The sequence below is a fragment of the Rhinatrema bivittatum genome, chromosome 9 (genome assembly GCF_901001135.1).
Source record: "Rhinatrema bivittatum chromosome 9, aRhiBiv1.1, whole genome shotgun sequence".
Classification (NCBI taxonomy): Eukaryota; Metazoa; Chordata; class Amphibia; order Gymnophiona; family Rhinatrematidae; genus Rhinatrema; species Rhinatrema bivittatum.
In genome coordinates this window covers 166,592,107-166,614,156 of record NC_042623.1, presented here as the reverse complement: position 1 = coordinate 166,614,156, position 22,050 = coordinate 166,592,107, and the positions used below count along the sequence as shown (strand labels likewise).

At 46.6% G+C, this 22,050-nt stretch overlaps 1 protein-coding gene across 1 annotated transcript in view; it reads right to left on the bottom strand.

Moving 5' to 3' along the window:
• CROCC2 (ciliary rootlet coiled-coil, rootletin family member 2) overlaps positions 1-22,050 on the bottom strand; it is a 505,095-nt gene that overhangs the window by 338,259 nt on the left and 144,786 nt on the right. Inside the window, 1 exon segment of the mRNA XM_029616014.1 lies at positions 11,118-11,224. Within this exon segment, the coding sequence (XP_029471874.1) occupies positions 11,118-11,224 (107 nt within the window).

Sequence of the window (22,050 nt, the reverse complement as noted above, 5' to 3'; positions counted from 1 at the left end):
GCCTAAGGGCATCTCTCCGTGGGCCTCGCGGAGAGCCCGACAAGCCATGGCATCTTGACCTGAGATGCTGGGAACTGTGGTGGAACCGGAGGCACCAGGGCGGCCCAAGGTCGGAGCTGGTGGCCTACCGCCACTAGCAAGGAGGAACCAGAAGCTGGAGTTTGTATAGAAAGGTGAGATCACCAGACCCATGCTTCAGTCTTGGCTTCGGCTCACCCGTTTACTAAAAATGGACCACATCTGTGCATATCTCTTGCCGATTCGTGGCAATCCTGACTTTACCCCAGGTTTGCAGTCGACTGACTTTCGTCGCTGGGGTGGTAAGGGCATCACATAGCTGGGCCATGTTTTGACGCTAGGGGGTCGTATTTTGCCTTTCCCGGAGCTCCGTGAAATATACGCTCTCTCGGCGAGTGCGGTATTTCCTTATTTGCAGCTCCACCATTATATCGGTTCCTTACCCAAGACCTCCTGACAGGCCTCAACTTTCCACTCCCTGGACTCTATTTTCTTTTTTGACAGAACCCAGGCACCCTTGCTATCGATGTGTTATCGCTCCCTTAAACAGTTAACTGTTGTTGATACTTGTACAATTCTGGTGGAACGCTGGAATAGAGATGGGGTATTCATGGTAACGGAGCCTATCATTTGCGCTTGTTTCAAACGAGTATCCCACATCTCGGTACTATCGAGAAATGCAATTTAAATTTATTCAATGCGGCTACGTTTCGACTTAAGCATTCCATTTAAAGCTAGTACCCTCTACTGCTTGCAGAAGATGTGATCATGCACGTGGCTCTCTATCTCATGCCTTTTGGGAATGTCTTCCTATTCAAAACCTTTGGGTGAAAGTGGTTAGATATTTGGAGACTTTGCTGGAGGTTCGTATAATACTTTATCCTCTGTGGCTGCTTTTCGGTTTCATCTCTCCATTAAGGGTGCGAGATATGGGATCTCGGTTGCTTATATGTAAAGCATTTTTGGTGGCCAAGAAGGTAATTTGGCTCCACTGGCGAAATTACGCCCCTCCGCCCTATTGGACTTGGCATAACTGCCTTCATAGGATGATGCAGATGGCGGTGGTGAACGCGCGGCAATCTCCACGACATAAGAAGGTATTCTTATCAATATGGAGCCCATTTCTGCAATCTCTCCCACATCGCTCCCGGAGTTTGGTAATAAACAAGTGACATTGGTGTGATGATCAGACTATGGATTTTTTTTGCTACTGGTCAGAGTGATGAGCATTTTTCGGACATACATAACAGGTTTATTATTTTTTTTTTTTTTACTTTCAGGGGAAGGGTGGGGGGTAGGGAGCACGGAGAGGGGGAAAAACTGATATGTACTGGATTAATGTATTGTTCAGTTGGCAGAGAATGTTGCAGAAATCCTACATTCTCTGCCCTGTTGTTTTGTTTGAAAATAATAAAATTGTTTTAAACTAGAAAGGTGAGAGGGCCGTGCCACGGGTCTGCCGCGGATGGCACGCGTAACAGTACCCCCCCTTTACGCCCCCCTCTTGGAGGTCAGGGTTTGCCCTGATGGGCATGATGGAAATTCAGGAGGAGAGTTTTGTCCAGGATGTTCTGAGCTGGTTCCCATGAATTGTCTTCAGGTCTGTAACCCTCCCAGGAAAGGAGGTATTCCCACCGGCGGCCCCTACGGCGGACGTCTAGGACTTCATGCACCTTATACGTCGCATCAGTTTCTGCCACCAATGGAGGTGGCTCAGAATCCTTCCGGGCAGGCCAAGATAGAATCACAGGTTTTAAAAGCGACACATGAAATGTATTATGTATTCCCAGCATAGGAGGCAGCCGAAGCTAATATGTGATGGGTCCAATGCATCGGATAACTGAGAAAGGACCAATATATCTAGGGGCAAATCTCTGGGATGGTATTCGAAGTCGGATATGCCAAGTACTTAACCAGACTTTCTGGCCAGGGAGGAATTCAGGAGCCAAGTGACGGCCTGTCGCATGCGGAGATTTGTTTGCTCCCATAACGTCTTAAGGGCATCCGCGGTAGCGGTAGCCTGTGCCGCAGGGAATGGCACTGATAGAGGTATGGGCAATGGTGGTTGTGGTTGTGGTTGTTTCCCATAGACAATAGAGAATGGTGATGTTCCAGTAGCAATGGTGATATGAGAGTTGTGAGAAAACTCTGCCCAGGATAGAAATTCAAACCAATTGTCTTGGCGGTCATTGATGTAAGCATACAAGGCCTTCAAGGAGCGATTCATTCCTTCAGCTTGTCTGTTAGCTTGGGGATAAGCAGCTGTTAAACTGATGTTAATACCAAATTTTCGGCAAAGAGCACGCCAATACCTGGCAATGAACTGAGAACCTCTGTCCAAAACAATGTCTTTGGGTAGGCCATGCAGTCTGAAAATATGGTGGAAAAACAAACGTGCTAACTCTGGAGCAGATGGTAGGCCCGGTAGAGGGACGAAATGGGCCATTTTTGAAAATTGGTCTATGGTTACCCATATTACGGTGTGACCCTTTGAAGATGGAAAATCCAAGATGAAATTCGTAGATAACTGGTTGTAGAAGACCCCAAGGTCGACTGACTGGGGTTTTTTGCTGTGCACAGATGTTACAGGATTCGACGTATGCTTTAGCATCGGAAACCATGGTGGGCTACCAGAAGAACCGCTAGAGCAATGCCAAGGTCCGTGCTCGTCCTGGGTGACCAGCGAATTTGGAATCATGTGCCCAGCAGAAAACTCTTTCTCGAAGTCGTCGGGGCATGACCGTCTTTCCAGCGGGAAATGGATGAGTGGTAGATAGACAAATACAGGCCAGGTCTATTATATGAGTAGGTTCTTCTGGAGTATCTTCAGGCTCGAAGGATCGTCATAGGGCATCTGCTCGGAGATTCTTGTCAGCTGGGCAATAGCGGAGTTCAAAATTGAACCTGGAAAAGAACAACGCCCATCGCGCTTGACGGGCATTGAGACGTTGGGCTTGACTCAAATGATCCAGATTCTTATGATCGGTGAACACAGTAAATTTGTATTGTACACCCTCTAGCCACGGGCGCCATTCCTCGACAGCCAATTTTATGGTGAGCAGCTCACAATTCCCTATGCTGTAATTTTGCTCTGCAGATGAAAACTTCTGGGAGTAAAAAGAGCAAGGAACTATGGTACCAGAGGCAGTGCGTTGACTCAGGACTGCCCCAGCCCCAGTGGTGGAGGCGTCAGCTTCCACTAGGAAAGGATGATTTGGGTCGGGATGATGCAGACAGGACCCTTTCTGGAAGGCTTCTTTCATGCAATGGAAGGCTGCGACGGCCTCCGGAGTCCAATTCCGCATGTCTTGACCTTTACGAGTCAAGGCTGTCAACGGAGCAGCCAGGGTAGAATAATGTTGTTGCGTCCGTTGGTCGCAGACGGCTGCGACCGCTCTGCCTTACCTCTTTTCTTCCCTTTTCCTCCTTCTTGGGCAAGATAGCTGCTTCCGCTGCTGAGTGCCGAGGGCCTCAGCGTGTCCAGCTCAGCATGGGTGTCCCAGTCCACCTTGCTCATCCCCGTGGCCTCCTAGGGTGCGCGTGCGCACATCTTCTACGCTCAAATACACGTCATGGCGGGAACTTCGGGGGCGTCCCCACCACATGACGTCAATACCTCCGGGTATTTAAAGCCTCCGCTACGCTTCCACCTTTGAGTTAACAAAGACTCCAGTTTAGTTACTCTGACCGCTCTAAGCTGCACGCTTAGATGCTACTCTACACTCCAGGGCTTTGCTCCATTTAGAAGCTCTAGGCACCCACTCCTCGGGGGTCTCTCACGTCCATCCACGCTTTGGGGCCTCTACTAATTAGATAACCGCTCCTCGGGGGTCTATCTCTCTTATTTCATTTCAGGATCTCCGGACTATCAGGTACTCACTCCTCGAGGGCCTACCAGTCTAAAGTATCCCGCACCACGGACCTTTGGTCCCACCATCTTCACTACCAGGAAGACGCTTGCACTATGTTCCAGTGAGTACCTATATGATCCGGTTCTCCAACTCCACCCACCAGGCTTGGCTTATCCCGCACTGAGGGTTCCTACCTACCTTGAACATCCGGGTGAGACTTCTACATCTGAGACTGTCAGAACGTATTGGCACCTTACCAGACTCCAGTGCCTTTCCTTTCTGCCTCATACCATCTATCTACAGCAGTACAATAAAGCTTTCCACCTACAAGTGTCTACTCTCTGCATTTAGCCTATCTCTATGGTTCCCCATGGGGCCCCTCCCCATGGGAGGAGTCATCTCCACTGCAACTAAGGGTCCACACAATGCCACAAACACAACAAATATAGGATGAAGTGACAATAGTAGCTGAGGAATCCCAGGAAGCGCTGGAGCGCCTTGAGACCCACATGCTGTGGCCAATCCAAGATTCCTTTCAATTTGGCTGGGTCCATGGAGAACCCTTGTCGGGAGATGATATAACCAAGAAAAGATAGGCTAGACTTCTCAAACAAGCATTTGTCCAATTTCGCAAACAGATGGTTCTCACAAAGGCGTTGAAGAACGGTTTGGACATCAGTGCGATGAGTCTCAAGGTCTTTGGAAAAGTCTAGGATATCATCCAGGTAAGCCACGACTTTGGTGTACAATAGATCTCTAAAAATTTTGTTCATCATTTGTTGGAAAACTGTGGGCGCATTACAGAAGCCAAAGGGCATCACCAAGTAGTCGTAGTACCCGACCCGGGTATTAAAGGCGGTTTTCCAAATGAAATCGAGACAGATTCTGACCAGGTTATACGCTCCGTGCAGATCTAGCTTTGTAAATATTGGCGCACCCTGGAGGCAATCAAACAATTTGGAAATTAATGTTAAGGGTTATTTATTTTTACGGGTGATGGCGTTTAGGCTGTGGTAGTCAATTCATGGCCTAAGTGACCCATCTTTCTTGGTCACAAAAAAGAATCCCGCACCAGCAGGTGAAGCAGAGGGATTGAAAAATCCCTTTGCGAGATTTTCTTGGATATATTCCGTCATAGCCTTTGTCTCAGGAAGAGACAGGGGGTAGGTGTGTCCTCAAGGAGGAGTGGTCCCTGGAAGGAGATCGATTGGACAATCAAACCTTCAAAGAGGCGGAAGGAGATCGGCTTTTTGCTTGGAGAACAAATCCTCAAAGGCTGCATAGGGTGCAGGAATGCCAAAGGACGTAGTAGCCAGAGGAACCATGGATGGAGGTTTCACTTTCTGGAGGCAGGACTGGTGGCAGGCAGGACCCCACTCCACCAGTTGCAACGAACCCCAGTTGAATTGGGGAGAATGCTTCTGTAGCCAAGGGAGCCCAAGAACTACTGGATGGATGGATTTCTCCAACACTAACAATTCAATTTCCTCAGTATTTAAGGCACCAGTGCGTAGCTGTCAGGTTCTGTAGTCAAGGAAATTCGGCCGGGTAATGGCTCTCCATAGATAGAAACAATGCATAGGGAGATTTCAAGCGAGCAGGTTTTTATACCCAAGAGCTGAACAAGGTCCTTGAGAATAAAATTACCTCCTGCTCCGGAATCCACCAGAGAAAGAACCGGAAAGGACCAGGAATCCCAGATCAGGGTAATTGGAACAGATAACTGAGGGGCTGGAGAGGTTGCACCCAAGTTCAGGACCCCTACTGAACTCGGGCCAGGAAGTTTCCCAGACGGATGGGGCAAATCTGTATATGGTGGCCAGCTGCTCCGCAATACAGAAACAGACTGGGTTGTCTCTGCCGGAGGCACTCTTGCGGTGTCAGCCGCCCACGACCCAACTGCATAGGTTCCTCCGTCTTAGCCACCATTGTGTCTCCGCTAGAAGCAGGGATGGTAATAGGTGGTGTACAAGAGCGAGCCCGCGAAGACTTCTTGGGCATCCGACTGTCCCAGTGATGCTCTTGGAGATGGTGGTCGATTCGGCCTGCCATGTCTATAAGGTCCTCAAGCGAGGAAGGGAGCTACCGTGCAGCCAACTCATCCTTCAGCTGTGGAGAGAGTCCATCCAGGTAGATAGCTCAGAGGCAGTCTTCCTGCCAAGAGAGCTCAGTAGCCAAAGTCAGAAACTAGTCGAAGAGACTTCTTTGACCTTGATGGAGATGTAGTAGACTAATGTTTGCCACGGCATGTCGCCCAGGATCATCAAAAGTCCGTTGGAAAACAGCCACAAACTGAGACAGTTCTTTTAACAAGGAATCTGAGCGTTCCCACGGGGGGGGAAGCCCAAGCCAGCACCTTACCCTCAAGGCGGGATAAGATGAAGGTGCTTTAGTCAATATGTCCTGGAAGACGGAAGGCTGCAGAGAAAATTGCATGAAACATTGGTTAATAAACCCTCTGCAAAGCCTGGAGTCATCATTGAAGTGTGGGGGCGCTGGGAGGGCCAACAAGGCTCGAGGCATCGATGGAGATGGCTGTGGATGAGGAGGAGCCGGATTCAAAAATGGATTATTAGTGAGAGCATCAAGCCGAGCGTGAAGACGATCCATGTAGGAGGCCAGTGCCTCGAGAAACTGCTGCTGTTCTTGTATCTTGGATGCCAGGCCTGGGAAGGCCTGGAGGGCACGTGGCTCCACAGAGTCCATGGCCTTTGCAACCTGTTGCGTCAGAGGTGGCCCCTTGGGCCGAGGTAGTGTTGACGCAACCCGTAGGTAGGGACCTACAGGTCCCCACCATCGGCAGGTGAAGTAGGCTGATAGGCATAGGCCGCTGGAGCTTCACCTATACCAGCCTTCGTTCCCCGTGGGTTGAGTCTTTGGGTGCTGGGGCCAGCAGGACTTAGGTGGGCTTCGAGGTTGGTTAGCAAGAGTAGTTGGTTCAGCCAAGAGACAGCAGACGATAGGTGGCATAGTCCTACTCTGGACTGGGTAAGGTATTGGAACCTCGGGCATCAATGGAACTGAGGTTGGCTGGGGGCACTCGAGCAAAGGTAGGCCAAAGACTAATAAGTCCACGTCCAGGGAGTAGGCTAAGAGAGGTGTCAGTAACAGGCTTGGATCAGGGCTGGCGGCAAAGCAGAGGTCGTGGCAAGCAATGCAGAGATCTGAACATGGAGAAGTCAATAGCAAAAGTGAATCAAAGCAATGATCAAGGTCTGGAGATAGGCTGTAGCGTACTCAGGCATAGCAGAGGTCTGGGTCTGGAGATAAGCAGTATCGTAGTCAGGCGTAGCAGAGGTCTGGGACGGAGATAGGCAGAAACGTAGTCGAGCAAAGCCAAGTCGATATCCGTGCAGTCAATCCAAAACATAGACAGCGCAGGAATGATGAGAACAGGAACCAGGAACAATGAGGGTCAGGAACAAGACGTAGAGATGATTCTCTATCAGCAACGAGTACTTGAATAGTGAGGAGACCTGTTGCAAAGGCAACGTTATGGAGCAAGGCCTGAGCTTAAATACACTGAAGAGTTTGACGTAATTATCCGGGGCTGTGGCCAGGTTCCCGCCGCGGGCCCTTCAAAAGGATCAGTAAAGCGCACGGTGCGCCTAGGGAGGGGTGCAGTGCGGTAGTGGCGTCTCTCCACGGGCCACGCGGAGAGGCCCGACCAGCAATGGCATCTTGACCTGAGACGCTGGGAACTGTGGCGGAGCCGGATGCACCAGGGGCAGCTCGAGGTTGGAGCTGGCAGCCTACCGCTGCCATCAAGGAGGAACCAGAAGCTGGAGTCTGTATAGAAAGAAGAGAGGGCCGCGCTGCGGATCTGCCGTGGACGGCACGCATAACAAATACAGCTACTAGAACTGTGTAACTGTAAAAAGACACCTTCAAATCCACTTCAGCAGGGATATGCATCTGTGTTCACTTTGTAAAATGTTATGTACTAAACACAAATAAAATATAATAAAAAGAATAAAGGGCAGATTTAAAAACCTGCGCGCGGGCACAGATTTGTTTGCACAACCCGACGTGAACAAATCTATGCCCGATTTTATAACATGCACGCGCAGCCGCACGCATGTTATAAAACCTGGGGCTGACTGTACCAAATAAGTAGTGTCAGCCTTCTTGTTGACTGGAGCAACAGAGCCAAGGTATTCCCAGTTCTTTTTGAGGAGCTCCAGAAGAACTTGGTGAATAGGGATGGAGGTTATTTCCTTGGGAGCATCCAGGAATTGCAGCAGCTCCATCATTTGATGCCTGTCATCTTGTTCGGTCTGTAATTGGAAGGGAACCAATTCAGACGTCTCCTTCACAAAGTTTATGAAGGAAAGGTCCTCTGGAGGAGAAGGCTTTCTGCTTTCAGAAGGAGAAGATGGTGAAGGCAAGTGTCTGGTGAAGAATCATCTGTCCAGGTATCGTAGGGATCGGCATCTGCCCTCTAGGAGCCCTAGAGGGACGAGACGGTGGAATCCCTGAAGGTCCTGGTCTAGGCTCTGAAGGAATAACTGGAGGCACCGATGAAGGCATCGAAGGCACCGGTGCAGGCATTGAGGGCATCGATTAATGGATCGGTGGCGCCGACGGACGTATCGGCATCAATGGACGTATCGGCATCAATGGCTGAGGTGTCGGTAGGGCTCCTGATGGAGGGATGCGGAACGGTGTTTCCCCTACCGATGACAATGTAAACGGAGAGGACACCGGAGCCATCGGTGACCCGGTATCCATTGGTGGAAAAGCAGCGATGAGTACTTCCATTCTCGAGAGCAGCGGTGCCATTGCTGCCGGAATCGGATCAGCGGTCGGTTCCCTGATTGGTACCGGTGTCGGTGCCGGAGGAACTTCGAGTCGATGCATTGCCTTGTCGATGGCCTCCTGAACCAGCCAGAACAGTTCTTCTTGGAGACCTGGAGCAAGCAGCCCTGGCTCCGGAACAAAAGAAGGAGGCAGAGGCATAGCTGGAGAGACCACCGTTAAAGGCAGAGTCGTGGCTCCCAATCCCCTTTCGGGTGAGGGTTGCCTCGGTGACCCGGTCGCTGAAAAGGTCGGTGCCTTTTCTGGACGGGGTTTCTTCGACGGCGGCTTGGACGATGGCGAGGTCAATGATTTTGCTCCCTTGATGGTCTGAGACTTTCGATGCCAATGGCGATGTCGGTCTCTATGATCCCCTTGGTCCTGAGGGGGAGTAGAGGGTGTTGCAGGCCGAGAAGTCGTCGATGCCGGACAGTCACCGGCCAGTGGTCGATACTGGTGTGAAGTTGATGGTGCCGGTTCTGAAGACGTCGATGCAATGGACGGCATCCGGGTTTGAGCACAGAAGAGAAGTTCCATCTTCTCCATTCTGGCCTTGTGACCTTTTGGTGTCATTAGGGCACATTTGGTGCAGGTCAGGACATCGTGCTCACATCCGAGACACATTACACAGACCTTATGAGGGTCTGTTACTGACATGGTGCGATTGCAGTCCGGGCACCGACGGAACCCCAACGCCATGGCCATGAAAAAACTCGAGCCACGATACGGTCGAAGGCCAGTAGGCCGCGAGGGCCAAAATCGACGGGAAAAACTTACCGGAGTACTGCGGAGTCAAAAATTCGAAGGAGAAACCCCTGTGGGGTATGAACGTTTATAGTAATTCCGTGAGGAAAATTCCTGTCAGGAATCTCTGTGGAGCTCCTTAACCGCGTGGCTACTGCTGCGTGGAAAAAAGAAGACTGAAGGGGGACCCCTGCTGGCTGCAGGGTTAGTGCCATGCTGGGCATGCCTAGTAGGGGCCAGTCAAAGTTCTAGAAACTTTGACAAAAGTGTTCCGTGATTGGGCTCCATCCTGTGATGTCACCCATATGTAAGGACTATCATCCTGCTTATCCTGTGAGAAAGCGTTTTATTTCTGTCTCCATCTGCTGGTAGGGGAGCAAAATACATGTATCTGGACTGATCTAGGGTATCAACAGGAATGTGCCATCAATTTTGTTTTGCAGATTTAGGGGTAGATTTTTTTAAAAAGCGCGTTCGCGTACTTTTGTTTGCGCAGCAGGCGCAAACAAAAGTACGCTGGATTTTATAAGATACGCGCGTATCTTCTAAAATCCTGGATCGGCGTGCGCAAGGCTGCCGATTTTGGGCAGCTGGCGCGCGCCAAGCCGCGCAGCCTGTCTCCGTTCCCTCCGAGGCCGCTCCGAAATCGGAGCGGCCTCAGAGGGAACTTTCTTTCGCCCTCCCCTCACCTTCCCCTCCCTTCCCCTACCTAACCCACCCCCCCGGCCCTATCTAAACCCCCCCTTACCTTTATCCACGGATTTACGCCTTCCGGAGGGAGACGTACATCCACGTGCGCCAGCGGGCTGCTGGCGCGCCGAGACCCGACCCGGGGGCTGTTCCGGAGAGCGCGGCCATGCCCCCGGAACGCCCCGGGCCAGCGCCACGCCCCCGGAACGCCCCGGGCCGGCGCCATGCCCCCGGAACACCCCGGGCCGGCGCCATGCCCCCGGTCCTGCCCCCGAAACGCCTCACCCCGCCCCCGACATGCCGCGTCGTTCGGCCCCGCCCCCGACACGCCCCCGACACGCCCCCTTCCAAAAACCCCGGGACCTACGCGCGTCCCGGGGTTCTGTGCGCGCCGGCGGCCTATGGAAAATAGGCATGCCGGCGCGCAAGGCCCTGCTCACGTAAATCCTGGCGGATTTATGCGAGCAGGGCTTTTAAAATCCGACCCTTAGTTTTTTTCCAGAAAGTGAAGGAAATTAAATAATTTTGCAAAATGTGTTATTTCAGAACTCTGCAAACAAACTGACTAGCAGGCTTTTGCATCTTTTATTATGATACATTTGCCCATAGTTTAATTCTGTCCCTCAAAATGGGGTTTTCTGGCACCATAAACCACACAGAGTTTATTTTTCATGCTATCAGCATGTCATGGAAGCTTTGCCTGTACACAGAAGCACATGTGATGGTTATTATACATTATGTGCGTTGACAGGTGAGTGTGGGTGATTTGTATACAGCATGTTATTGTAAATATAGTCAGTTAAGTATTGCTTTTTTGTATTTCACTCTGAATAACAATTAAAAGTGAATTAAAAAAAAAAAGTTAAAAAAAGCATATCTGGTACATGGAATGGATGCAGGGAAATCTGACCATAAGCAGTGTTGCACAACATTTACATTTGTGCAACAGAAGTTTCATCTGGTCTCTTCTCTTGCATTTTTTTTCCCTGCTGCTCCCACCAGTGTCCCTATATTCACCTTGCTGTGGCAGTGCGGATTTCCACAAAGTTGCCACGAAGTGAGGCCACCTGACGCCAGATGGTGAGGATGCTGCTGTGCTCATTGCTTAGGTATGAGTTGTATCTCTGAGGAGAAAGAAGCAGAACAGGAATAGCTGTGAACATTCAATTCCACAGAGATGTGGGCAAGAAAAGTAGTGTTTGAGTAGAGGCATATAATCAAAGGTAATCTTAATGCATAACAGGAAGGTTCTTATGCCATAACAGAGTATCTCTTATTAAGAAAACACAGGAGCACAGTGCAAGTACACCATTATTTCAAAGCCATATGCATTCAGCTGGATCTCATCATGAAAAACTGAAAAGTTTGCTTAAGACTGATAGCTTGCAAAAAGTTTTATTTTTTAAATAACACCTCTGCTCTGAGCGATGGAAGTCCCTGTGCTGGAAAGGAAGCCTCCTTCAAAGCTGAACCCAAGAAGCAGTAACACACCCAAAAAGGGTCCTCAGAGGGTCCCAAATTTAGGAACAATAAAAAAGGAAAAGGAATAGGGGGCAAGCAGGTGTTGTAATAGTCTCCTATGTTTATCTGTGGGTTTCCAGGTAGCAAATTCACAAAAACTGAGGCAGAGAGCTAAGGGGGTCATTTCCCAAAGCGATCGCACGCGAAAAGTCCCTTTTCGCGTGCGATCACTAAATGGGGGCGGAGTCGGGGCGGCGTCAAGACCAGAACAGGAGGAGTCGGGGCGGCACCGGGGCGGACGCCGCGAAGACATCGTGGACATCGAAAAGGTAAGAACCCTTTTTCGCTGCCTATTTCGCGCCCAATAGCACCACCTTTTATGATGACGCTATTGGGTGCGAGAACCGGCAGCGATCGCACCGCAGAGGTGCAATCGCTGCCAGCTTTCACAGGCCTGCCCCCTGCTTCACCCCGCCCCCCTGTACCGCGCGATTCAAAGAGCCCGTCGGTATTAGAGAATCCAGGCCTAAGTTTCTTATATGTTTAGGGAAATTCTCTATAAATAGCAGGATAACAGAATAAATAAGTCAAACAAGTGGGTAACATCTGATGGCGCTGATGTGGATCAGCTCTCTCAGAACTCAAAAAAACGTAGGTTTCTCTGATCATGCACGTGAGTTCCCACACAGCTGCCCCCACTAAGCTCCCTCAGTATAATGCAAAAGCGTAGCATTCCAACTTTGTCTGGGAAGGAGGAAGGGTATGTATGGATAATTTATCCTGCTGTCTATAAAGAACCCCTATCACAGTTAAGCAATTTAACTTAGTCAGTAAGTAGGATATAATCAGCCACACAAGTGGGGAATCCCAAGCTGAGGGTTGCTTCAGATGGGGAGCAGTGAAAAACAGACTGAGGGTGCATACAAAATTGGTTCACACAGAGACCACTACTATGCCCTGAGCAACAAGGAATTACTCACTGTAAAGAACCCAGGAAAAAAAAAAAAAGAGCTGGTGGGAGGAGTTGGATTAGTTGAATGAAGGACCTAATACACTTTGAAGACCCTAGAGAGCAGGTTAGGACAGTCAGTTCTGCAAAGTGTATTAGTGTAAATGTATTACTAGGTTTTAAGCAGGGGTCATTTTGGATCACATGGGGCTGAAGGAGAGCCAGGTCAGGAAGAGATGGTCCCCCTTCAATGTTGTGGCTAGCCCAGGGTAGAGGGAGGGGTCCCTCTTACGACCAGCCAGAGGGATGGCCTGATTGCAGCAGTTTCTTGGCAGTGGCAAAGTCCAGTTTACAATAATGGACTTGTCAGTGCCCCAAGGGGTATTAAAGCACAGTGAAATTTTCTTATAGTCTCCTCCCAAGCTGTATCTTTTAATAATGTTATCCCAGAGTTTTTTGTTGTTTTTCTTTTGCAGTTCCTTTGACTCCCATCCCTAGGCTGCAGGTGTCAGGCAGGGAGAGATAAGAAAATTATTCCTTACCTGCTAATTTTCATTCCTGTAGTACCATGTCCCCCGTCTGCTGGACGGGGGACATAACCCACCGTCTGGACTGATCCTGGTACGTACAGGGAACAAACATTATTGTAAGAGTGGAGATGAGAAAAGAAGGGCAGAGGAGAAGAACAAGAAAAGCTTCTGCAAAGTAACTGGAGAGAGGAGCCAGGTTGCAATTCAAAAGAGGAACTCAAGGAGACAGGGGCCAGTCAGGAGGAGGAGAAGGAGGTGGGTCTGGCCACAGGATAAAGCACAATAACAACATACAGACAAACGAGGAAAGCAGTGGCCACATGCAGCCTCTCCAAAGGAAGCTGGCTAACTCATTCCCTGCTGGTAGAAACAGGAGTGCACTTCCAATTCCTCCTCCCCTGAAACATTATTAATAACCACCCACCCACCCACCTCCCTCCTTCTCTCCCTCCCAACTTTCCACCTTCCAGTGGTGGGGCAAGCAGCATGCATTAGGAAGCAGCACTCAAAGACAAGGGCAGCCCCTGGTCCCTTCTCCTCCTCCTTCTTGCAGTCACTGGCTTCACTGTCACCTCTCTCGCTCTCCTTCTGCTCAGCAGGTAGGGTGATGTAGGACAAATGCTCCTCCTGCCCGCCTCCCTAAAGACAGTATTTAGTGGTTCCCCCATGGTAGCACTGTGCTGGCGGTGGTGGCAGCAGCCACTTGGACCCAGAGAAACATTGGCAGCATCATGAGGTGGCATGAGGCAAACATGGGCATGCATATATGGCATGGCTCTACCACCGCTCACTATCACCAGACACGGACTGATTGGAGGAGTGGGAGGCAGTGGCTGTAGCAAGAAGGGCACAATAACAGCAGTGAACGCAGCAGTGAGGGCTGAACCCTGGAACTGAGGGTTGTACTGGGGGTCCACAGGAGCTGCCAGTGACCTGTAGGCTTTAAAAAATAAGAACATGCCATACTGGGTCAGACCAATGGTCCATCAAGCCCAACATCCTGTGTCCAGCACTGGCTAATCCAAGTCACAAGTACCTGGCAAGTACTCAAAAAATAAATAGATCCCAAGCTACGATTCCTTATTGATTAATGGTTTATGGAAATTATCCAAACCTTTTTTAAACCCAGTTACACTAACTGCCATAACCACATCCTCTGGCAATGAATTCCAGAGCATAATTAGGCCTTGAGTGAAAAAGAATTTTCTCTGATTTGTTTTAAATGAACTACTTGCTAACTTCATGGAGTGCCCCCTAGTCCTTCTATTGTCTGAAACAGTAAATTACCTGTTCAAGTCCTTTCATGATTTTGTACTCCTCTATTATATCCCTCCTCAGTCGTGCCTTCTCCAAACTGAATATTCCTAACCTCTTTAGCCTTTCCTCATAGGGGAGCTATTCCATGCCCTTTAACATTTTGGTTACCCTTCTCTGCAACTATATCTTTTTTGAGATGCGGTGACCAGAATTGCACACAGTAGTCAAGGTGCAGTCTCACCATGGAGGCATTATGACATCCACTGTTTTATTTGCCATTCCTTTCCTAATAATCCCTAACATTCTGTTTGCTTTTTGATCGCCATAGCACAGTGAGCTGACAATTTCAACGTATGAAAAGTGTAAATAGAAAACCATGTCATTGATTTTACATATTTCATTTACAGAAGCAGAACAAAGATAACCCACAGATGTTGCCTTGGCTCTAACCTGATGAGCTTTCGCTTCGTCTCGGAGATTTAAACTATCTTATGTGTATAAAAATAATGCAGTCCACAATCCTGTTAGTTTTCTTAGCATCCATAATGTCAGGTATTAGGCTCAAAAGCAATATTTGTGTGGGATTTCAAATAATTATTAGAAATCCTAAGGTCCCATTCACTCCATAATGGCAATTTCTTATGTTCTTAATTAGAAAGAAAAATAAGAGTCTAAGCTAAAAACTGCTGTAGTTATAAGTTCCTCTTGTATTCAAGATATGTATATACACAGAGAACTGACTTGCCAAAAAGGAGAAGCAATTCTGCCCTATACAGCTAATATTCTTTATATAGATAAAAGTGCTTATTTTAGTCCTTACAAGGTTAACTTCAGCAAATAAGCAAGTATTAGTATTATACCCCTGCTTATGATTATTCATTTTATGCATGACACAGTTCTACGATTGAGAACTGCAAAAAAAATATAATTTGTAGATGAACTGCGGCAACAATATTCATAACATTAATAACTATTAATTAGTCATGAGCTAAGCCTTATTTGTGTTATATGACAGTGTTTTAGGAGCAAACAGCATCTAGTTATATCTGGTTTTATCTAGTTTATGTTTATAGCTCTTCTATGCTTTGTCCTTTAGGCTGCTTTATGTGAAGTACTGCCTTAAGCTATTACTACAATATATGATGGGATATTAAGCTCTTCTGGATAGCCTCAGTATTGCCAGTCATAATGCATCACTACACTAGGGAATCTAGAAATTCCCTTTGAATCCGACAATCCCTTCCTGTTGATGCATCACTACTGGTAAGACATTAATAATCCTCAAACTGCATTCCCTCTAATTCTGGTTCATGAAGCCACTCTACTTCAGATTCAGAGCTGAAGATGGAATCCTCTACTGGAAAGGAGGAGTCAGAGAGGGTATATGAAGTCATGGCCATAACAGTGGTGGTGGTCCCAGTTGATACATTCTGCTTGCAAAGAGACAAAAAGCATAGTCAGCAAAACAAACTGCCAATAGCAAAACTAATCCTACAGTAATAGTAATAATAACATAAGCAATTTTCTTTTCCAATCCTCCAAACCATGAACCAATTCCCAGAAAATCCCAATCCCAACGTCCTCCTTCCCCACCACCATTTGTACTCAAATCATGGGCTTGATCTCCAAGATCTTTCAACATTATGATGAGTTTTGAATTACCCCATTTTTGGTCAATATATGTACAGCAAGAGGTGTTAATAACTTGACAGACATCCACTTCTTTAGCTAATAAAATGTCAAGAGCAATTCAGTTGCTCAGGACCACTCCTGATAAAAAGGACACCCCTTTCTGTAAGGTGGAAATGACCATACTGGTTTCATTTGTAATCTGTTCTACTGCTGAGGACAGGTTGAGTACAAAAGCTTCAAGCTCATAAATTCCTAGGCCAGGGAAGAAGATACATATGAACCTGTGAAATCATAAGAACATAAGAATATAAGATATGCCATACTGGGTCAGACCAAGGGTCCATCAAGCCCAGCATCCTGTTTCCAACAGTGGCCAAACCAGGCCATAAGAAACCTGGCAAGTACCCAAAAACTAAGTCTATTTCATGTTACCGTTGCTAGTAATAGCAGTGGCTATTTTCTAAGTCAACTTAATTAATAGCAGGTAATGGACTTCTCCTCCAAGAACTTATCCAATCCTTTTTTAAACACAGCTATACTTATTGAACTAACTACGTCCTCTGGCAACAAATTCCAGAGTTTAATTGTGCATTGAATGAAAAAGAACTTTCTCCGATTAGTTTTAAATGTGCCACATGCTAACTTCATGGAGTGCCCCCATGTCTTTCTATTATCTGAAAGACTAAATAACCGATTCACATCTACCCGTTCTAGACCTCTCATGATTTTAAACACCTCTATCATATCCCCCCTCAGTCGTCTCTTCTCCAAGCTGAAAAGTCCTAACCTCTTTAGTCTTTCCTCATAGGGGAGCTGTTCCATTTCCCTTATCATTTTGGTAGCCCTTCTCTGTACCTTCTCCATCGCAATTATATCTTTTGTGAGATGCGGTGACCAGAATTGTACACAGTATTCAAGGTGGGGTCTCACCATGGAGCGATACAGAGGCATTATGACATTTTCCGTTTTATTCACCATTCCCTTCCTAATAATTCCCAACATTTTGTTTGCTTTTTTGACTGCCGCAGCACACTGAACTGACGATTTCAATGTGTTATCCACTATGACACCTAGATCTCTTTCTTGGGTGGTAGCACCTAATATGGAACCTAATATTGTGTAACTATAGCATGGGTTATTTTTCCCTATATGCATCACCTTGCACTTATCCACATTAAATTTCATCTGCCATTTCGATGCCCAATTTTCCAGTCTCACAACTTCTTCCTGCAATTTATCACAATCTGTTTGTGATTTAACTACTCTGAACAATTTTGTGTCATCTGCAAATTTGATTATCTCACTCGTCGTATTTCTTTCCAGATCATTTATTAATATATTGAAAAGTAAGGGTCCCAGTACAGATCCCTGAGGCACTCCACTGCCCACTCCCTTCCACTGAGAAAATTGTCCATTTAATCCTACTTTCTGTTTCTTGTCTTTTAGCCAGTTTGTAGTCCACGAAAGGACATCACCACCTATACCATGACTTTTTACTTTTCCTAGAAGCCTCTCTTGAGGAACTTTATCAAACGCCTTCTAAAAATCCAAGTACACTACATCTACCGGTTCACCTTTATCCACATGTTTATTAACTCCTTCAAAAAAGTGAAGCAGATTTGTGAGGCAAGACTTGCCCTGGGTAAAGCCATGCTGACTTTGTTCCATTAAACCATGTCTTTCTATATGTTCTGTGATTTTGATGTTTAGAACACTTTCCACTATTTTTCCTGGCACTGAAGTCAGGCTAACCGGTCTGTAGTGTCCCGGATCGCCCTTGGAGCCCTTTTTAAATATTGGGGTTACATTTGCTATCCTCCAGTCTTCAGGTACAATGGATGAGTTTAATGATAGGTTACAAATTTTTACTAACAGGTCTGAAATTTCATTTTTGAGTTCCTTCATTTAGAAAAGGGCACAGCTAGTGGTTCTGTATGTGAGAGAGAATGTGTGGGCAATATGGTGAATAGAAGTAGTGAATAAAACACCAGAACCCACCATTTCAGAGTTGCCCTGACACATGCAATGGTTTTTCTTATCAGTTAGTTTGGCAATATTTCAGGAGAGCTAGTAGACCAAGAAACTGTACAGCGCATGTCCAGTCCTAGAGATAAGACCATAGCACCCGGTGGGAAGGGCAGACTCCTGCCGAGAGCTGAACCAAGAGAAGTTAGCATGACAAACTCTGCAATGATATGGATTTCCCAATACTGTTTCAGCACTCATATGAGAAAACACCTGCGGCCTCTGGTGACATAGAGAGCGCTCATCCAGAAAAGTGGCAGCTTTTTGCTAGGCCTTTGTATATATATATAATTTTCTGTTAGCTGGGGAAGATATTTACCCTTTCTCATGTGTTGATATATAACCTGTTTTGTTTATTGTCACAGATGTTCTTATAAGTATCTATTTGTGCATATATTAAATTATTTAATAAATAAGCCATTGGAGCTGTTTACAATGATGAGGAGGTTAATAACCCCCTCACAGGATACAGAAAACCTTCCTACATGAGAGAAAATAGCTTATTATTTTAAAGAGAAAATTGAGAGTATTGGAGCACAGGAGGTAGGGAATTTAAATTTGATGACTTGTAATAACATGAATGATTTACAGGAGTAGAAGTGGGACACCTTTGCCCCTTTAACTAGCAGACGTTTGCGAGAGGTAGTATCAATGATTAAGGTAAAAGGCTGTGACTTAGATCCCTGTCCATTTGAGATAATAAAAACATTATTGTTATCTCTTAAAATGATATTAAGTAACATCATTAATCAGTCTTTTTATTCTGGAGAGGTGCCTGAAGCTCTTAAGCAAGCGATAGTGCGATCGATCCCTAAAGATAAAACTAAAGATAGTTTAGATGTATTAAATTATTGTCCGGTGTCCAATCTGTGTACTACTAGACTGGAAAGATGGGTTTTGATACACGAGTAATCCATGAGATGCAACCCAAATCTTAGACGGAGAGTTACAAACCTGATTTTTATCCTGTTCTATTGTTTCTACTCCTTCTTTTATGGATTTTCTGTTAAGAAATGTTTTTTATTTACTTTTATCTATATTTTTATTTGTATTGATTGATTTAATGTAATTTTTATTCTAATCTATTTTTTATTAATTGGGTTTTTTTTTACTATTATTCTGTAAACCGTAGAGATAGAGACATAGTTCTCTAAACAATGGTATAGAAAAGCTGTATAAATAAATAAATAAATAAATAAACAAACAATTAGAAGATTTTTTTAGAAGATAAGATATTACATAGAGAACAATTTGGCTTTTAGAAGCGTTTTAGGACAGAAACTTTGTTAGTCTCTTTTATGGATGATATTTTTAAAGAATTGGATAGAAATTATACTGGAATTCTTATACAGTTAGACATCAAATCAGCATTTGACTGTGTTCTTCATGGTGGAATGCTTAAGAAATTACAAGAGATGGGAGTGGGAGGCTTGGTGTACAAGTGGTTTCAGTAATATTTTACTGGCCGTGTACAGAGTTAGTAATAACAGAGATATTTCAGAATAGTATCTGATTAATAGAGGAGTTGCCCAAAGATCATGTCTATCATCCATACTTTTTAATATTTATATTAGTTCACTGGTGAATGTGTGGATTCATTAGGTTTTTTTGTTCAAAATCTATGTAGATGATGTGCAAATATTCACCCCAAGAAGACAAATGGGAGAAATACCTAGGACCTTAAACAGGTATTGAAAAAGGAAAATACTTGGATGGAATTACATGGGATGATATTAAATCATGAAAAAACTGTTATTACTTGGTTAGGAAGATCAACTCCTTCTGTATTGATTGATAATGATAAGTTGTTTGGATATCCTCTGAAAGTCCATAATGAGATTCAAGACTTGGGGATTATTTTAGACTCTGGCCTTTTATTTAAAGCCCAAATCGCCAAGGTAGCTAAGGTATCATTTTTTAAAACTGAAGATGATACGTCCATTAAAAAATATATTAGCTGATAAAGATTCTTAGAACGCTTGATTGGCAAGTTAATCCCGCAAACATTCCAAGAAACAATCCGGGTATGATTACTCATAACACCACCGGGAAGAGAAAAGCATGTGCAGATAATCAGCAATACTCCGGTGGCGACCCTCCCAGCTGAGGCCCCCACCCTGATGACATATTGCCAGTTTCGCCTTGGGATTACATGAAAAAGAAGTAACATAGACTGCTCGCTCATCCGCAAAAGACCACCCCCACTCCTCCCTCCTGTTCCCCCTGACCCCTCCTCCCATCCCACCTTAATCCCCTGATCCCCATCCTTCCGAATATCACACATCCCACCATAAGAGAACACCACCATGCATTCAACCTCCCCCCCCCCCCCCGAACTCCAACCCCATCCACATCCAATACAAAATAGAAACAGATTGACGGCCCCATTGTATGAAATAGAACAGGCGTAAACAGTCCCAACTACTGAAGAGTCTGATGATAGGAGCAAACGAACCACAATACCTGAATGAGAATAAAGTTAGACAAAAAAACTGGTCCAGGAAAACAAACTAGAAACCTCTCCCGCCTGTGCACATAGGCAGTATATAAAAAAAAGAACCAACTGCCTGGGAGCAATGAAAGAATGTTATGGCGCAGTCAAGCGCATCGTACCAGAAACAAAATCTGGCCCCTCTGAGGCACTGTCTACCTGAGAACTCAGCACAGGTAAAAAGAGTCCCAAGCCAAGAGCCCATGAAGAAACCCCAGATAAAGCACCTTAAAGGATCAGTCGGATGCAGTAAGGCCCAGGGCTTCTTGAGCCTGGACAAAGTCCCTTGCCTCCTCGGATGAAGTAAACCATCAAGTGCCTGCAGCGGTTTGCACCTTTAGCCGGGCCGGAAACAAAATGGTGGCCTTTAGGCCGAGATCAATCAGCTTAGTACAATGTGGAGCCATAACATGCCACTGAGCTGTTACCCCGGTGGAGAAGTCATGGAATACCAGTACTTTGTGGTTGTCATAGGATAAAGAGGTGACCAGACCGCAGCGCTTGCAGAATCTCATGTTTATGGGCGAAGTTAAGAATTTTCGCGATTACCACGCGCGGCCTGGATGCTTCCGCCGGCTTGGCGCCAAGCCGATGCGCCCGCTCCACACGCAAGGGGCCGTAATCCAAGGTGAGACCTAATTCTGCCACCAGCCATTTTTCCGGGAAGCCTGGTAAGTCCCGATCCCCCAATGACTCGGGGAGCCCCACAAACCTCAGGTTTGCCCTGCGGGAATGATTTTCCAGGTTGTCCAAATGTGCTGCCTGCTTTAGGAGTGAAGCCTGCAAGGCCCCAATATCCAATTTTGCCGCCATGAGGTTGTCTTGCAATTCAGATACCTGCTGCTCCACCTCCGTGAAGTGGGTCTCATAGCCAGCTAGGGTCGTCGACAGGTCAGCTATTTGCCCTGAAATGCCCTTCAATTCGGGCCTGTGCGCTTCTAGGATGGCGGTTTTAATGTCAGTAAGTGACATAGCCGGAGCGGGTACCTCCGTCAGGGCTAATTCTGGGGTCGGTGTGGGATTCGGGCCTCGCGGTTTTCTCCGGCTCTCTTTCTTTCTCTTTGCGGATTGCCCTTGCTTGCATCTTCACAGGGCTCCTGAGCTTCCGCAGTGTGTTGGCAATGCCCCGAAGCAGGTTAGGTGAGGTGGTAAGCTGCAAAAGCGGTGTGGATGGGGTTGGATGCAGGGGGCGAGATGCCGAGAGGGATTCCTACATCCTCTCCCCTCACTGCATCACGTCGTATCCCGATTTAAATATTAAATCGGGGCACTCGAGAGAGGTGGATCAGCATGCGTTAAGGGAGCAGGTGCTCAAACATGAGCACCCATTTAACGCACGCCGATATTGCATTGGCCTAAAAGTGAAGTTTCATCAAATTCATCTTGGAAATATTATCCAGTGACCAGTTAAGCAACCACAGTAACCACTGTGCCATCACTATGAAAGCCATACGTCTTGCAGTGGTACGGAGTGAATCAAAAGAGACATCTGTGAGATATGCTACCCGAGGCTCCAAGTGACAAGGATCTTACAACACATCACCTCCAAGTTGCAACATCTTTCTAAACTCAATGTGATAAACGCAAGTCAGATCTAACTACTAC